Source organism: Geotrypetes seraphini, chromosome 10 (genome assembly GCF_902459505.1).
Source record: "Geotrypetes seraphini chromosome 10, aGeoSer1.1, whole genome shotgun sequence".
Taxonomy (NCBI): Eukaryota; Metazoa; Chordata; class Amphibia; order Gymnophiona; family Dermophiidae; genus Geotrypetes; species Geotrypetes seraphini.
Window position 1 is genome coordinate 101,802,216 of NC_047093.1, and position 18,053 is coordinate 101,820,268.

At 47.2% G+C, this 18,053-nt stretch overlaps 1 protein-coding gene across 2 annotated transcripts in view; it reads right to left on the reverse strand.

Moving 5' to 3' along the window:
- The window catches only part of EXD3 (exonuclease 3'-5' domain containing 3), a 411,655-nt gene that overhangs the window by 344,549 nt on the left and 49,053 nt on the right, over positions 1 to 18,053 (reverse strand). For both annotated transcript variants that reach the window (XR_004540939.1, XM_033961769.1), the window contains exon 3: positions 8,415 to 8,479. Coding sequence is in view for 1 of the 2 variants with exons in the window: in XM_033961769.1 (XP_033817660.1) it covers positions 8,415 to 8,479 (65 nt within the window). In the remaining variant the exon portion in view is untranslated. The remainder of the gene's footprint in view (positions 1 to 8,414; positions 8,480 to 18,053) is intronic.

Genomic DNA, 18,053 nt, shown 5'->3' on the forward strand with positions numbered 1-18,053 from the left:
TTGCCAAAGTTGTGATAAAAGCAGAGAGCGTAGCTGGTTTTAAGAAAGGTTTGTACAAATTCCTGGAGGAAAACTCCATAGTCTGTTATTAAGACATGAGGTAAGCCTCTGCTTGCCCTGGATCAACAGCATGGAATGTTGCTACTCTTTGGGATTTGGTCAGGTACTAGTAACCTTTTACAGATTGCGGAAAATTCGTTCTATTTCTAAATTTCTCTGTCCTAAAGCACTAAATATACTTATTCATTCTCTGGTGATATCTAAAATCGATTATTGTAATTCCCTATTTAAAGGAATTGCTTTACAAGAAATAAAACGACTACAAATTATTCAGAATGCATCAATTAAATTAATAACTAAATCCAAAAAGTTTGATCATTTAACACCACTCCTTAAAAAGGCTCACTGGCTTTCTGTTATGCATAGAATTACTCATAAATTATGTACAATTATTTTTCAAACTTTATATAATAAGACCCCAGCATTTTTATTTAGATTACTTATCCCTTATTCTGCAAAGAGAACCTTGAGATCTAGCGAACAAAATCTTTTATCTATTCCCTCTCTAAAAATTATCAATACAAGGAGACAATTTATCTTCTCTTGTACGGCACCGCAGACATGGAACGCCCTCCCTATGTTTTTACGGGAGGAGAAAGAGTTTGTAAAATTTAAAAACGAGTTAAAAACTTTCCTTTTTAGAGATGCATTTGCAAGTTAATCTTTTATCTTATTGTATTGTTTATTTTATTCCCCTCAAATGTCTTATTACCCTTTTGTATTTTCCTTTGATGTCTCCTCTTTACTTTACAAATTGTATTTCATCCCTCCTTACCTTGTGTTTAACAATGTTAATTTTTAGCACAATAAGTTTATTTATTAATTGTATGGACTGTTTTGTTACCCAATCTATGTAACTTTTTAAATGTACACCGCTTAGAAACTTTGTTTAAGGCGGTTAATCAAGCCATCTAATAAACTTGAAACCTAGATTGGCCACCGTGAGAACAGGCTACTGGGCTTGATGAACCATTGGGCTGACTCAGTAAGGCTATTCTTATGTTCTTTTTTAAAACCAGCTACTTTAACTGTTCTTACCACATCCTCTGGTAATGCGCTCCAGGACTTAACTATTCTCAAAGTGAAAAAATGTTTCTTCCTATTGGTTTTAAAATTAAACAAAATTCCATGGCACAAGTATTAACGGGAGCAGCACGGTATGAACATATTACACCAATTTTAAAGAAATTACATTGGTTGCCAATCTATCATCAGGTACAGTATAAGATTTTGAAAATAATTCATCTAGGGATATATAACATCCTTCCAGACTATCTGACCAAATGCTTGAAAATAAGCAGATAAGTTCTTTAAATAAATAAATAAAAAGTATTACTCTGTAACTTCATCATGTGTCCCCTATCTCTGTAAATCTTGATGCAGTAAAAAAATCAATCCACTTGTACCCGTTCTACACCACTGAGGATTTTATAGACTTCAATCATATCTTCCCTCAGCCATCTCTTTTCCAAGCTGACGAGCTCTAACCTCTCTATTTCATTATCTGCTAAAAATCAAACACTAAGGGCTCCTTTTACTAAGGTGCATTAGCGTTTTTAGCGCACGCAGGAAATTACCGCACGCTACGCTTCTAGAACTAAAGCCAGCTCAATGCTGGTGTTAAGGTCTAGCGCGCGCAGCAATGTAACGCGTGCTATTCCGCGCGTTAAAGCCCTAGCACACCGCAGTAAAAGGAGCCCTAAATAAACATACAATATAATCCTAAGGTTCTCTAAGAAACAAACACTAAATAAAGCATATAATATAATCCTAAGGCTCTATATACTAGTCTAATATATTCCTAGTAGCTTAATAAAGTTTAATTAATTAACTAATCAGCTCAATAATAAGATGCAAATAGTAGTCCAGCAGCAAGAGGGGTGCTTTCTAGTCTTTTGCACTGAGTGAGTATGATTTTCTCACGGTTGATGAAAAGTTATATGTGTGTGCTCGCTGCAAAGAACTACTAGCTCTCAGAGAACGAGTATGTTCCCTTGAGGATAGAATACATCGTGTTCCATCCCTAGCAGTGTTCAAATCCAAGCTAAAGGCCCACTTTTTGGAAACTGCTTTCAACTCTTAACTCCCACTCACTGCTGTCAGATACCTATATTCACTCTATCATTTCCTCTACCATAATCTCCCCAACCCTGTAATGTCCTGTCTAAATTAGATTGTAAGCTCTTCTGAGCAGGAACTGTCTATTGTATGTTAAAATGTACAGTGCTGCATATGCCTTTTCAGCACTATAGAAATAATAAATAGTAGTAGTAGTAGTAGTAGTAGTAGTAGTAGTAGTAGTAGTAGAATAGCAGACTTGGAGGAGCTGAGGAAGAAAGAGAGGTACATAGAGGATACCTACAGGAATGTTGCAGTGAAGCCCCACCTCCAGTCTGGTAGCCCCTGTGCTGCCTTGGAGGAGAGAGGTCTCCTAGAAAGCAAGCATCACTCTGGTGAAGAAGGAAATAATGCTGTAGCCAGGACCTACTTACCTGGGGATGCAATATCCTCTCGCACCGAGGATGTCTCTCCAGGTGCTTCTACTCAAGAGGGAAAGGTTAGGACAGCTGTTATAGTTGGCGATTCAATCATTAGGCATGTAGATAGTAGGGTGGCTGGTGGGCATAAGGATCGCCTGGTCACTTGCCTGCCTGGTGCAAAGGTGGCAGACCTCATGCGTCATTTAGATAGGATTTTAGATAGCTTGGGAGGAGTCAGCTCATAGTAACATAGTAGATAAAGACCCGAATGGTTCATCCAGTCTGCCCAACCTGATTCAATTTAAATTTTTTAAATTTTTTCTTCTTAGCTATTTCTGGGCAAGAATCCAAAGCTCTACCTAGTACTGTACTTGGGTTCCTACTGCCAAAATCTCCATTAAAACCTACTCCAGCCCATCTACACCTTCCCAGCCATTGAAAACCTCCCCAGCCCATCCTCCACCAAATGGCCATATTCAGACACAGACCGTGCAAATCTGCCCAGTACTGGCCTTAGTTCAATTTTTAATATTATTTTCTGATTCTAGAGCCTCTGAGTTCATCCCACACTTCTTTGAACTCAGTCACAGTTTTATTCTCCACCACCTCTCTCGGGAGAGCATTCCAGGCATCCACCACCCTCTCCGTAAAGTAGAATTTCCTAACATTGCCCCTGAATCTACCACCCCCTCAACCTCAAATTATGTCCTCTGGTTTTACCATTTTCCTTTCTCTGTTTCTGCTTGGGCAGCCGAATGGAGAGAAGACGCCCGGAGTAGCAGCAGGGTAGTGAATTGCATTCGCTACCGCCGCTTTTGCCTGGCCAGGGAGGAGAGGAGAACTACTAACGCCCGGGAAGAAGATAGCCTTGCTGCCGCCAATCTGCATGCAGATACACATTTGGGATTTTCCTCTGCCACCGGAGTCCTTGCTTGGATGTAACTTCCGGTTTTGCAAAACTGGAAGTTGCATCAGAAGCAAGGACTCCGGTGGCAGATGGAAAGCCCGAACGGTCTCTAGAAGGGGGCCGACGAATCGTTAAGTCCGATTTTCTTCAAAATCAAATCGATTTGAATCGATTCACCAGAAATGAACCAGTGAATCGATTCGATTCACGAATCGGGCAGCACTAGTAGGTACCAATGACATAGGAAAATGTGGGAGGGAGGTTCTGGAAGCCAACTTTAGACTCTTAGGTAGAAAGCTGAAATTCAGATCCTCCAGGGTAGCATATTCAGAAATGCATCCAGCTCTACGCTCAGGGGAGGGCAGAGCTCCGAAGTCTCAATGTGTGGTTGAAACAATGGTTTAGGGATGAGGATTTAGATTTGTTAGGAACTAGACTACCTTCTGGGAAAGGGGGATCCTATTACAAAAGGATGGACGCAACCTTAACCAGGATGGAACCAGGCTGCTGGCGCTAACGTTTATAAAGGAGATAGAGCAGCTTTTAAACTAAGATTTTGGGGGGAAGAGGGGGATGTAGACAGTCACCCAGGAACAGATGGTTCGGTGTGGAATATCCTTATAGGATACTGTTAAATCAGAACATTTAGGGAGTCTCAGTAGAGACGTTTCAAAAATGGTGAAAGAAAGCAAAAGTGTTTAAGAGGGAAGCAGAGTAAAGATATCGTTATCCTTGTCATATTCTCAGCAGCCTGTAGATATGAGGAAAAAACACAATTTGAAATGTTTGTATACAAATGCTAGAAGTCTAAAAAATAAAATAGGAGGGTTATAGCACTGAATGATGAGGCATCTTAGAGACCTGGTGGAAGGAGGACAAAGCACAGTTACTTGTTGGGGGGCTGCTCCAGTTCCACATTATCTCTGGCTGTAGAGGGAACCCCAGATGGTGGGTCTCTAGAAATGAAGCTGGCTACTAGTTCTCTCCCTTGTTTTGAACAAGCTCGTCTCGCATTTCTTACAGCTAGAGAATATGGGCACTGGCTCATGGAATTGTCCCATTAGTTATCCTTCTTCCAATGCAAGGACAATTTTTTCTTTAAGTTGATAAGCTCATTAGTCCTCCTTGCTGTGGTCCAAAACCACTATATCCATGGGCAAGTGTCTTGAAACTAATTGAAAATCCTTAGTAGACACTACTGTTTCCTCGTCTCTGATATTTCTCTGCATCAAAGTTGATGAGAACAATGGCTCCTCCACTACACGTGGCGCACTGGCAGGTAACTTCTCACTTGATGTTTCCTTTGCAAGTTACTTGGGTTCAGTCTCACTCTCTCAACAATTCTCTGGGGCATGGCTTATATAGTCCACCCACCCCCCTTATCTCTAGCATTTGGTCACATACTGCATGTCTCCCCATTCGACTGACACTTGAGAACATAAGATTTGACGCTGCTGGGTCAGACCAGTGGTCCATCGTGCCCAGCAGTCCGCTCACGCAGCAGCCCCCAGGTCAAAGACCAGTGCCCTAGCCTTACCTATGTATGTTCCGGTTCAGCAGGAACTTGTCTAACTTTGTCTTGAATCCTTGGAGGGTGTTTCCCCTATAACAGCCTCTGGAAGAGCGTTCCAGTTTTCCACCAATCTTTGGGTGAAGAAGAACTTCCTTACGTTTGTATGGAATCTATCCCCTTTTAACTTTAGAGTGCGCTGTCTCGTTTTCCCTACCTTGGAGAGGGTGAACAACCTGTTTTTATCTACCAAGTCTATTCCCTTCATTATCTTGAATGTTTCAATCATGTCCCCTCTCAGTCTCCTCTTTTCAAGGGAGAAGAGGCCGTTTCTCTAATCTCTCACTGTACAACTCCTACAGCCCTAAAACATTTTAGTCGCTCTTTTCTGGACCCTTTCAAGTAGTATTGTGTCCTTCAAGTACGGCGACCAGTGCTGGATGCAGTATTCCAGGGGGGGGGTCTAACATGGCCCCGTACAGCGGCATTACAACCTTCTCCTATCTGTTCGTCATCCCCTTCTTAATCATTCCTAGCATCCTATTTGCCCTTTTCGCCACTGCCACACATTGCACGGATGGCTTCATCAACTTGTCGACTAGTACTCCCAAGTCTCTTTCCTGGGGGGGTTTCTCCAAGTACTGCACCAGACATCCTGTATTTGTGTATAAGATTTTTGTTACCAACATGCATCACCTTACATTTATCCACGTTAAACCTCATTTACCATGTTGCAGCCCATTTCTCGAGCGTGTTTATGTCACGTTGCAGGTCTTTGCAATCCTTCTGCGTCTTCACTACTCTGAATAACTTTGTATCTTCTGCAAATTTTATCACCTTACTCATCGTTCCAATTTCCAGGTTGTTTATAAATATGTTGAAGAGCATGGTTCCAAGAACCGAACCCTGCGGCACTCCACTCGTGACGCTTTTCCAGTCCAACTACTGTCCATTTATCCCCATTCTCTGCTTCCTATCCGCCAACCAGTTTTTAATCCACGCGAGTATTTCACCCTCAATTCCATGGCTCGCAATTTTTCAAAGTAGTCGTTCATGTGGGATCTTGTCGAACGCCTTCTGAAAATCCAGATATACAATGTCAGCCGGGACATCCTTGTCTATCTGCATCAAAGAAGTGCAGCAAGTTCGTCAAGCAAGATCTTCCTTTGCTGAAGCCGTGCTGGCTGGTCCTTATCAGATCGTGTCCATCAAGGTGGTCAATGATGCAGTCCTTTATCAGCGCCTCTACCATCTTTCCCGGTAAAGAGGTCAAACTCACCAGTCTGTAGTTTTGTCTGTAGCCTCGAACGTTTCTTGAAGATCAGTGTAACATGCGCCACTTTCCGGTCTCTTTCAGTTCCTTGATGATCCTTGGACGGATGCCATCCGGTCCAGGGGATTTATCATTTTTAAGCCTATCAATCTTCCTGTGTTCCTCTTCTAGACTGACCGTCAACCCAGTCAGTTTCCCGTCTTCATTTCCTGTGTATAGTCTGTCGGCTTCCAATATGTTGTGTATATCCTCTTCTGTAAATACAAACACAAAAAATATGTTCAGTTTGTCAGCAATGGCTTTGTCCTCTTTTAGCACTCCCTTTATTCCATAGTCATCCAATGGCCCCACCGCTTCCTTCTCGGGTCATTTCCCCTTAATATATCGAAAGAACAGCTTGAAGTTTTTTGCCTCCTTGGCTATTTTTTCCTCATAGTCTCTTTTGGCCCCTCTTACCGCCTTATGGCACCTGCTTTGATGTTATTTGCGCTTTTTCCAGTTTTCGTCCATTTTTGACCTTTTCCATTCCTTAAACGAAGTCTTCTTGTCTCTGATCGCTTCTTTCACCGCTACAGTGAGCCACGCCGGTTGTTTGTTCTTTTTCCTCTTGGATCCCTTGTTGATACGCGGTATATATAGATTTTGCACCTTGGTGACTGTGTCCTTAAAAAGGGACCATGCTTGCTCTAGTGTTTTTACAGCGTTTTTACAGCGCTTATACTCTTCTTAACTTTCTTCCCCACCATAAGTCTCATCCCTTTGTAATTCCCTTTTCGGAAGTTCAGTGCTGTGGCCTTTGTTTTGGATTGATGTTTCGCCCCCGTGTCCAGGTTGAAGTGGATCATATTGTGATCATTGCTTCCCAGTGTCCCTTCTACTTCTACACCTTGCGCTGGTCCTCATAGTCTTCCTTCTGCTATGTGGCTGTTGACCTGTCTGATGATGGAGTTCCCCACAATGATTGCTGTCCTCTCTATCTTTTCTTGTCTCTCTAGTCACAGGTCTGTGTCCTCTGTGCACTTCCAGTTTCCCTCATCCTGGCATTGGCTTTCACCTGACTCATCTTCCTGTGGGTTCCCTCCGCTGTTTCAGGTCTCGCTACTGTGTCATCCATTTCTTCCTTGTGGTTGTCCTCCAGGTGATCCTCCTTCACTGTAGGTGTATCTTTCCACTGATTCTGGTGATTTTCCATGGCCTCCCTGTATGCTTCCTCGATGAACTTCTCTAACTCCCGAACTTCTTCCTCAATGGTTTCCTCTGTCTTGAAGTCTTCTGCCCCTCTGCCCTCCTCCTCCACTGCTCGAAGTGCTTCTAGTTCCTGTATTCTACCTTCCAGGATTCTAACTTGTTTCTTCAGGCCCTCTAGTTCCCTGCATCAAGTGCATACATAAGATCACCTCCCAGAGGGGAGGTAGTCATACATATGGCAAACGGTGCAGAAAACTGGGTAATTCAACATCCTGCTTCTGTCTGTTCTTTCGGGATTGCTCCTGTCCCAAAGTAGTTACTAGACTACCACAGGATTGAAGGTAGGCTTGGAGAGGACCTAATGCTAAAGGGAGGGTGGAGTTTATGGTTGAGTGGGCAGCTTGAGGGATGGACTTTGTGGGGAAGGGATTTCAGTGGAGGGCTGTTTTTGGGGGTGCCAGTCTTGGCTGAAACTGAGAAGAAAATTTTGGCTACAGATTCAGTCCTAGTTTCTGTCACCATCTAGTTTTACATATTCAGAATGTCAAGATAGTCAGTACAGTTACCAAACACAGATAGGGTTGCCAGATTTTATATTTGTAAAATTCGGACCCCTAGACCCACCCCCATGCCCGCCCATCCCTGCCCCATTACACCCCAATCCTGCCCCTAATCTTTCCCTAGCCCCCGCTGCTTGCTCTGGTTAAATCCTCTTGCTCAACACAATTTCAAGGGAAGCTTTTCAAAACCCGGACAAAGTGCTGGGTTTTGAAAAGCCGCCCGGACCTCCGGACATGTCCTCTAAAGGAGGAAATTTCCATGGAAATCTGGATGTCTGGTAACCCTAGACATAAAACAATAATCTCCTTTATTCACAAAATGGAGCCTTAGGCAGCAGTTTACAGAAACTGCAGACAATATATGGAAGCTTTAGATGAAGGCTGTCAATTCACATCTCTCCTCTAGGTTTGAATCTGTTTCAAATCAAGAACTCACCTCCTCGATCTCTTCTTTTGCCCAGAAGGTCTTCAGGGTGCCTAGCAACTGCAGAGGGCTTTGTCCTGTGAAGAATGAACAAAACAAGAAACAGGAAATGAGACAGCAAAAGAGAGTAGAAATTATTACATAATCCTTATATTCATTAATGACAGAATCCTCTACCCCGTCACCACCTCTGACAAGAAAAAGTCAATTCAGTTTTTTGGAACATAAGAATAGGCTAAAATAAAAGTAGACAAAGCAATGAGACTAGATGGTGTACATCCGAGGGTGCTGAAGAAACTTAGGGAAGTTCTGGTGGCTCTGCTGTCTGACATTTTCAATGAGTCTCTAGTCAGGAGTGGTACTGGAGAACTGGAGAAGGGCGGATGTGGTCGCTCTCCACAAAAATGGAAGTTAAGAAAGAAGTAGGGAATTATAGACCGGTAAGTCTGAATTCTGTGGTAAGCAAATTAATGGAAATGCTTTTAAAACAGAGAATGGTGAAGTTTCTGAAATCCTGTGGATTATAGGACCGGAGGCAACATGGATTCACTAGAGATAGGTCTTGTCAGACAAAGCTGATCAATTTCTTTGACTGAATGACCAGAGAATAGGATGGAGGATGTGCGCTAGATACAGTGTATTTTGATTTTAGCAAAGCCTTTGAGAGTGTTCCACACAGACGTCTAATAAATAAACTGAGTGCTGGGTCAAAAACAGGTTGAGTGAAGGGTAGTAATCAATGGAGATTGGTCTGAGGAAAAAGATGTTACCAGTGGTGTGCCTCAAGGTTCTGTTCTTGGGCCTTGCTGCAGGGCTGTCCGGTAAGATTTGCCTCTTTGAAGATGATACCAAAATCTGCAATAGAACAGATATCCTGGATGGTGTGAATAACATGAAGAAAGACCTAGCGAAACTTGGTCTGAAATTTGGCAGCTAAAATTTAATGCTAAGAAAAACAAGGTCATGATTTCGGATGCAAAAACCCGAGAGAACAGTACAATTTAGGAGGTGAAGAACTTAAGTGCACAACAGAAGAGTGAGACTCGGGTGTGACTGTATGTAATGATCTTAAGGTGGTCAAACAGGTTGAAAAGGTGACAGTGAAAGCTAGAAGGATGCTAGGGTGCATAGGGAGAAATAAGGACTGTAGGAAAAAGGAGGAATTGAGGCCCTGTATAAGACTTTGGTGAGACCTCATTTACAATATTGTGTACAATTCTGGAGGCAGCACCTTAAAAAAGATATAAAAAGGATGGAGTTGGTCCAGAGGAAGTCTACTAAAATGGTGTGTGGTCTTTGTCATAAGGCGTAAGGGGATAGAAGTAAAGATCTCAATCTATATACTTTGGAGGAAGGGCAGGAGAGGGGAGATATGATAAGAGATGTTTAAATACCTAGGTGATGTACATGCACATGAGGCAAGTCTCTTTCATTTGAAAGGAAGCTCTGGAATGAGAGGGCATAGGATGAAGTTAAGAGGTGATGGGCTCAGGAGTAATTTAAGGAAATACTTTTTTATAGAAAGGGTGGTAGATGCGTGAAACAGTCTCCCAGTAGAGATGGTGGAGACAAAGACTATCTGATTTCAAGAAAACCTGGGATAGTCACGTGGGTTCTCTTAGAGAGAGGAAGAGATAATGGTTCCTGCGGATAGGAAGCCTGGATGGGCCATTTTCATCATCCTTCTCTGTATCTTTTCTAATTCCACTACCTCTTTTTTTTTTTTTTTTTAAGAGATACAGTGTCCAGAATTACACATAGTATTTGCAGTGTGGACGTATCATAGAGTGATACAAGGGCATTATAACATTTTCATCTTTGTTTTCCATTCCTTTCCTGATAATTCCTAACATTCTATTTAATTTCTTGGCCACCGCACCACATTGAGCTCTCAAAGTGAACAGAGTATTATCCTAACCTTGCTCTTAGATGCATTGGAATAATGATAATTGTACAAATATTTCCAATCAAATATTGTTTATTAAAAATTAACAGAAATCGGGAACAAACTAAGATGGCGACAGAGCAGGACACGCGTTTGTGAGCTCCTGTTCCGGCGAGTCTTACATTTCCTATTTAGCTATGGTTGCTTTACCTTTTTGATGCCAAAAAGAAGGGGAAGGCAGAGGATCACCCCTCTACCTCTGTTTGTTACATCCACACCCGCGACAGACTGTAATAACTTCTTTTACAGTCCCTTCAGCGTTGGGCTTATCTGCTGCAGAGCCACAGGAAAAGCTCAGCTTAGACAGCGAATTTTCACTGAGCCCAGCTGGACCTGACCCTCCCTCTGCGCCTGGAAACACAGCTGCGACAAACCTCTGACTAGAGGGCTCCCTGGGAATGGAAGGGAGAGAGAACCCATTGCAGCTGGCAGGTTTGGAGGAGGAAGCTTCAACGCTTTCAATCTTATTGAAGTAGAGTAAGGGAGGAACACCAAAGGAGAACGGTGGTGAGTCGGGAGGAGACATAAGCCACGATAGAGTTCAGCGGCTGACACAAGACCAGTCTCAGTTGACCCAACTCAAGCCGCTTCTCAAACCACTAGTGGAACTAAAGGAGGAGATAGCAGAACTACTGAAGCAAATATGCAATCTATCCCTGAAAACAGGCGTGATCCCGGAGGATTGGAAGACGGCCAACATCATGCCCATCTTTAAAAAGGGATCAAGAGGTGACCCGGGAAACTACAGACCAGTGAGTCTGACCTCGGTTCCCGGAAAAATGGCGGAAGCACTGATAAAAGAAAGCATCGATGATCACTTGGAAAGAAACAAACTTCTTATAACCAGCCAACATGGTTTCTGCAGGGGGAGATCGTGCCTAACCAACTTACTACACTTCTTCGAAGGAATTAACAAACAGATGGCCAGAGGTGACCCCCATAGACATCATATACCTTGATTTCCAAAAAGCCTTTGATAAGGTGCCCCATGAACGATTACTCCGGAAACTGAAGAACCATGGGGTGGACGGAGACGTACATAGATGGATCAGAAACTGGTTGGCGGGGGGGTCACGTGATGCTGCCTGCCTGAGCGGTCGCACGCCGGAGAGCTCCTGCCTCACCCCTGCTAAAACCGGCAAAACTACCGACTCCTTTGTGTCCCCACGGCAGAAACGAGCAGGTGGGACAGGGACTGACACCCCGCTTTTCTATTTTTTCTATCTTTGATCATCGGGAGTGACTGTAGCGGCGGGGGGGGTCACGTGGTGCTGCCTGCCTGGACGGCCGCGTGGCGGTGAACTCCGGCCTCATCCCCGCTAACCTCGGCACCCATACCGCTGATCTCGAGTCCCCACGGCAGAAACGAGCAGGCGGACCGGGGACTGATATCCCGCCTTTCTATCCCTGATCCTCGGGGGCGACTGCAGCGGCGGGAGGGTCACGTGGTGCTGCCTGCCTAGACGGCCGCGTGGCGGATAGCTCCGGCCTCACCCCCGCTACACCCGGCACACATATTGACTACTTTGAGACCCCACGGCAGAAACGAGCAGGGAGGAAGGGGACTACCTCCCAGTTTTTCCATTCATTATCAGGAGAGACTGCAGAGGCGGGGGGGGGGTCGCGTGGTGCGGCCTGCCCGGGCGGTCGAGCGCCGGAGAGCTCCTACCTTGCCCCCGCTAAAAGTGCCGGACGCTACAGGCCTTTCTGCGTCCCCAAGGCAGAAACGAGCAGGCGGGACGGGGATCAACAGCCCGCTTTTCTTTTCCTGGTCCTCGGGGGCGACTGCTGCGGCACGGGGCATGCCCATAAAATCGGCGAAAGGCGCCCGGGACAAACCCTCTCTTACCCCCTCCAAGATGGCGACGGAGCAGGCCACATTCACTATCCCCGCTGGCGACTGGATCACAGACATCACGCGGTCGGTCACGGCGGCGCTGGCAGACAAACTGAATAAAATTCAATCAGCGGTGGATGAAATGCACGAGAAGTTCGATTCCCACAGCCAGCGCCTAACAGAGGTAGAGCAGCGCGTGTCCGATCAGGAGGACACGTGTGTGACGCTGACGGCCCAAGTAGAAGAACTCACGCGAACGTCTCGGGAGTTGCAGGCGGCCCTGGAGGAGCAGGAGAACAGGAGCCGTCGAAACAACCTGCGGCTGGTCGGACTCCCGGAGACGGTGAGTGATCAGGACCTCTATATGATTTTCAGCAAGTGGCTTCCTGAGACCTTAAATCTGACGGGGGGAGCGGAGGCCTTCGCCTGCGAACGGGCGCACCGCATTGGAAACCGACCTCTGGAGGGGGGCAGGGCGAGGACCGCCATAGCCCGCTACTCTAACTGGAGGGAAAAAGAACTCATACTCCGGGCCTTCCGAAAGGCGGGCACCCTGGATTACAAAGGATCCCGAGTGCTTATATTCAATGATTACTCTGTGCGGGTGGCGGCCCAACGCAAACTTATGGCACCCTCCTGCACTGACCTCCACAACAGAGGAGTTAAATTCGCGCTGGTTTATCCGGCGAAGCTCCGAGTCTGGCATGAGGGCAAAACTCTCACCTTTAACAGCGGAGACGAGGCCAAGGCGTTTCTGGCAACTTTACCCGCCTAATGTTACCCTAAACCGGAGGTTGCTGCTTTGAGGCTCGCCTGCAGATGCGGCTCAGTACTCCTGGGAGCTGGTTGGAGTCCTTTTGAAACTATCTTCTGCGCGTTCAGCGGAACCGTGAGACCAAACCACTATTGCGGTGGTGGGGCTCCCTTCCTCGACTTGGATATGACTCCCGAACCCGAGCGGCTGGTGTGACCTGGGTGATGCGCGCTTGGCGTTGAGGGGCTGCGGTGCTTACGACTTTCCAGTGGACTCCTGTATCTCCGCCGGCTACACCAACCCTTGAATGACTCTCTTTGATCTTGGTGCGGGCCGCCCTGGCTGGAGGGGATCCCTTTCGATGCGGCATGCGGCAGCTCTGGAGCACTTTCTTGGACTTCTTGGTATCACCTATTCACTGTTCACTGTTTGTGTTTCACTTCCTGTTTTTGCATTAACTGCGGGGACTATATGTTAGGGGTACTGTTCAGTGGGTGGGGGGGAGGGCTCCGGGCAGGTTGGGGGAACTTTATGGGTTTGCATGCTGATGGGATGGGATCAGCCTGGGGGGCAAGAATGGGGGGGGGAGGGTGGAGGGAGAGTTTAGGGGGGGGAATGAATGGGAGCGTGTGGTTGTGTATGGGATGAGTAAGCAGGGGGGAAGGGTGGGGGTCTGGGGGGTGGAACTGGAGGGCACAGAGATATCAGGGCCAGCGAAGCTTAGCTGGGAGGCTTCGCCTGGGCCCACCTATTCTTTCTGTATTGGACGAATGCGTATTTGGCTGGTGGAGAATGGATGAGTTCACACACTTTGGGAGGGGTGTTTCCTTCTGGATTGCTGTGCTGCATAGAGCTACTCTCTCACTGTTATGGCTGATTTAAGAGTTGTAACCTTTAATGTCGATGGCATCAGGTCCCCGGTAAAGAGATCCCGTATTCTTACCAGCTTGCGACACCTGAAAGCGGAAGTAGCGTTCTTGCAAGAAACTCACCTCACTCAGATCGAACACTCTAAGTTGCGGAGAAATTGGGTTGGGGATGTTTATTCCTCCTCCTCCGGGGGCAGGAAACGCGGGGTGGCGATACTGTTGCACAAGAGACTACCTTTTACCTTGCATAAACAATTGACCGATCGGGAGGGGAGATATGTACTTGTGCTGGGGGAACTTTGGGGTTTAAAACTGTTACTCTGTAATTTGTACGCCCCCAACTCTTACTGTCATAAATTTTTCTCCTCTGTTCTCTCCCTAATTTCGGCTTACCCGGATTATCAGGTGGTCCTGGGGGGGGACATGAATATCACTGCAGACCCGGGGGTGGATTGCAGACCTCCCAGGAGCAGTCTGAAGGATCATGATAATAAGGGGGTGGGCTTCCTGATGCAACATTTAGGTCTGGTGGATGTATGGCGGACACTACACCCATATGACTCGGAGTTTACTTTTTACTCTCATGTACACAAGGTATATGCCCGCCTGGATTATATCCTACTAGACCAACGGCTGTTCTCTAGGGCTACTAGATCGGAGATAGTAGATTCCACGATCTCGGATCATGCTACTGTGGATCTCACACTGACCCTGGCAGCTGGCAGGAAGGCCTCCTCTTGGAAAATGGCATTACACCTGTACCAAGACCGGGAATTCCGGACGTTTCTCCGGGCACGATGGGCGGACTACCAGGCTACAAATGACACCCCGGATATTGGACCAATATCTTACTGGTATGCTTCCAAGGCAGTCCTGAGGGGGCATGTGATCGCATACACTGCGGCTAAACGCAGGGCCCGGGGCGCTGAGCTCCTCTCACTCACGAGACAGCTGCATGGTTTTCGCAGGGCCCACATCTCCTCTCTATCGGATAAGGAGAGACAGGAATACAAGACTATACGTGATCGTATTGAGACTCTACTTCATCAAAGAGCGGAGCAGACCCTTGCGTTTCAACGGTATAGCCTGCATAGATGGGGAGGGAAGACGGGGAGACTTCTGGCGAATCTAGTGAGACCTTATAAGAAACGTCAAATTATTACGGCAATACGCGATAGTGGGGGCACTCGACATGAAGGGGAGAGACGAATTGCGGAACAATTTGTTAAGTACTATGAAACTCTATACGGTAAGAGACCTCTGGATGAGATAGCCCTTCAGGATTTTTTCAGGGGGTTGTCACTACCTTGCCTGGAGGAGGATCAGGCTGCATCTTTGAGCCAGCCGATTACCGAGGCTGAACTCCGTGTCACCATTCGGTCCCTTAAATTGGCAAAGGCGCCCGGCCCGGATGGGTTTGGGCCCGAATACTACCGCATTCTAGAAGATCTGGTGGCGAAGCCCCTGAGTGCAATGTATAACGAAGTGGCGACATCAAGGGGCTCCTTTCCGGATAATATGGCTCATATAGTTCTACTCCCTAAGCCGGGCAAGGACCCGGACCTGGTGGGGTCGTTCCGCCCAATCTCCCTACTAGATCAGGATATTAAGCTTCTGGCTGCGACTTTGGCGAGACGTTTGAATGGCCTTCTTCCCGATCTCATTCACCCAGATCAGGTTGGGTTTGTGCCGGGTCGATACGCCTCCATGAATTTAATGAGGGTCTTGGGAGCGATCCATGACAGGGTAGGCAGGGGTGGACAAGAGGCGGTGGCGGGACTGGATATGGAGAAAGCATTCGATAGCATCTCTTGGGATTATCTCTTTTGGGTCTTACGTCGGGGCGGATTTCAGGGTGACTTTCTGGCCTGGGCTTCTGCCCTATATCACAACCCCAGGGCGCGCCTAATGATCAATGGGGGTTTGACGGAAGATTTCGGTCTGCAGAGAGGAACTAGACAGGGGTGCCCGCTCTCACCGCTCCTCTTCCTCCTGGCTATCGAACCCCTTGCAGCGAAAATCAGGCAGGATGTGACACTTCAGGGAGTTGCGGTACGGGGACAGGAATGCAAAATCAGCCTGTTTGCTGATGACATCTTACTCTACTTGGATCATGTTTCCGTACATCTGCCCAGAGCTCTGGAGGTGATCCGAGCCTTTGGAGCACTGTCGGGATTACAAGTTAATTGTAGTAAATCGGAACTTCTGCTACTGGCTGGGGGCCGGGCGGAGACCTGGCACGCGGGGTTGCCTATCGCACCCACGACTAAACCAATGAGATACCTCGGCATATACCTCAGCACTGATCTTCCCACGCTTTACAACGCGAATATCCGCCGGCCCCTTGAGGCCATCGCAAAACTGTGCCAAGCTTGGCAGGACCTGCCGCTGGGGATTCTGGGTCGGGTGGCCTTAGTGAAAATGAGTCTGGTACCGAAGCTCTTGTATCCCTTGCAGGCCATGCCACTTTGGCTCACCAGGAGGGATGAATTTGTCTTTAAATCTACTATCTCTCGATTTATTTGGAGGTCTCGCACTCCTCGGATAGCGATGTCCAAGCTTATCTTGGATAAATCACTGGGGGGGACTCAATGTCCCGGATATTCGGCTTTATAATGTTGCCTCTCTCCTCCGTTGGATTCACGAGGGCTATAGTGAGTGCCCCCGCTACTCCCCTCGGGGATGGTTGGCGAGCTGGAGTGCCCCCTTTCAATTTCTGAACCTCATACATCGACATGATGATCCTGGGAGGCGCTATACGGTTTGTTCTCGTTTTCTGCGCCCGTTCAGACTGGCATGGCGCTGGTGGAGGCGACGACAGCAACTACCACCAGATATATCCCCTTTTGTGCGCCTGGAGGGCAACTCCAGGTTCCCCCCAGGCAGGGGTAGATCTGTATTTCAGCATTGGTCGGCCCTGGGTTGTAGGTTGATGGAAAACGTTCTTGACCTGTCTCCGTCTGGATTTCCCTCCTTCCAGCAGGTCCGGGACGCGTGGGGCCTTCCCTCGAGCTATATGTTTTCTTATTTTCAGGTTCGTCACTACTGGGAGACGGAACGTAGGGGAGTGGCGGGGGCCTGGGTCAGGGGCCCACTGGATATCTTGTTCTCGGCCACCCGGCCCGCGCTAAATTCCCTGGCGCGCTGGTATCGTGTCCTTAAGTTGTCTCTTGTCACGTCGGTACTTACACCGGTGCGTACATCCTGGGAACGAGACCTGGGGCAGGATATTTCTGAATCACAGTTTACTGCCTGCTTTACGACACTATATTCCTACACTAAATCAGCTGACTTCCAGGAACTACAGTATAAGATCCTTCATAGGGCATACTTTACGGCACAGAGGGGAGCGCGACTGGGAATATGGGAGAGCGGTCTTTGTATTAAATGCAAGAGCAGTGCTGGTACATATATACATTCCTTTTTGGAGTGCCCACGGCTGGATGTGTGGAAGGAAGCCCTCCCCTTGTTGGAACGGGTGGTGCAGCGCACTGTGGAATGGGACTATGGGTTCATACTCCTGGGTCTGCAGTCATCCCTCCAGGACCAGGGATTCACCACACCCCAATGCAGGTTTCTCTATAATGCTATTTTAGTAGTAAAGAAACTGATCTTGACATACTGGATGTCTGAAGAGCCCCCTCCGCTGCCGCACTGGAGGTGCCGGCTTCGAGAGGTAGCTCTGTTTGAAATTCGATCCCAAGCGAGAACAACGAGCGTACTTAAGCAACATTACGCTGGCTTATGGGCGAGACTGCGGGACCTGGTGCCGTCGACCGCACGAGAGGGGGACCAGGGGCCTTCTTAGCAGGGGACTGATTTTCCGTTTCCTGGCCGGCCCTCGGGGGTTTGCCTTCTTTAACTGACTCTTGATAGCCTTCTTTTTCTCTCTCTTTTTTCTTTTTCTTTCCCTCTCTCTATACTTTAGTGCCCTGGGATGGGGGGGAGGGGAGGGGGGGAGGGAGCTTCCTGGGATATGAGTGAATGGTTTGTATGAATGGCTGATGATGAGTGCGCTTGATGATCTGAGTGTTGCGTGGGTTTTTTGGGGGTTCTTCTCATGGAAAAATGGCGGGAGATCACTGCTTCAGACGGGCGACCTACCTTTCCGAATGTTCCTCTCAGCTTATGCCCTCAATGCTCTTTTTTGTCTTGCTCTGTTTTTTGTCTATCACATGCATGGGGGGGTACCCTGGGGGACGTATTGCTATTGTTGATGCCTGTTCAGAGTGTTGGACTGTTATTT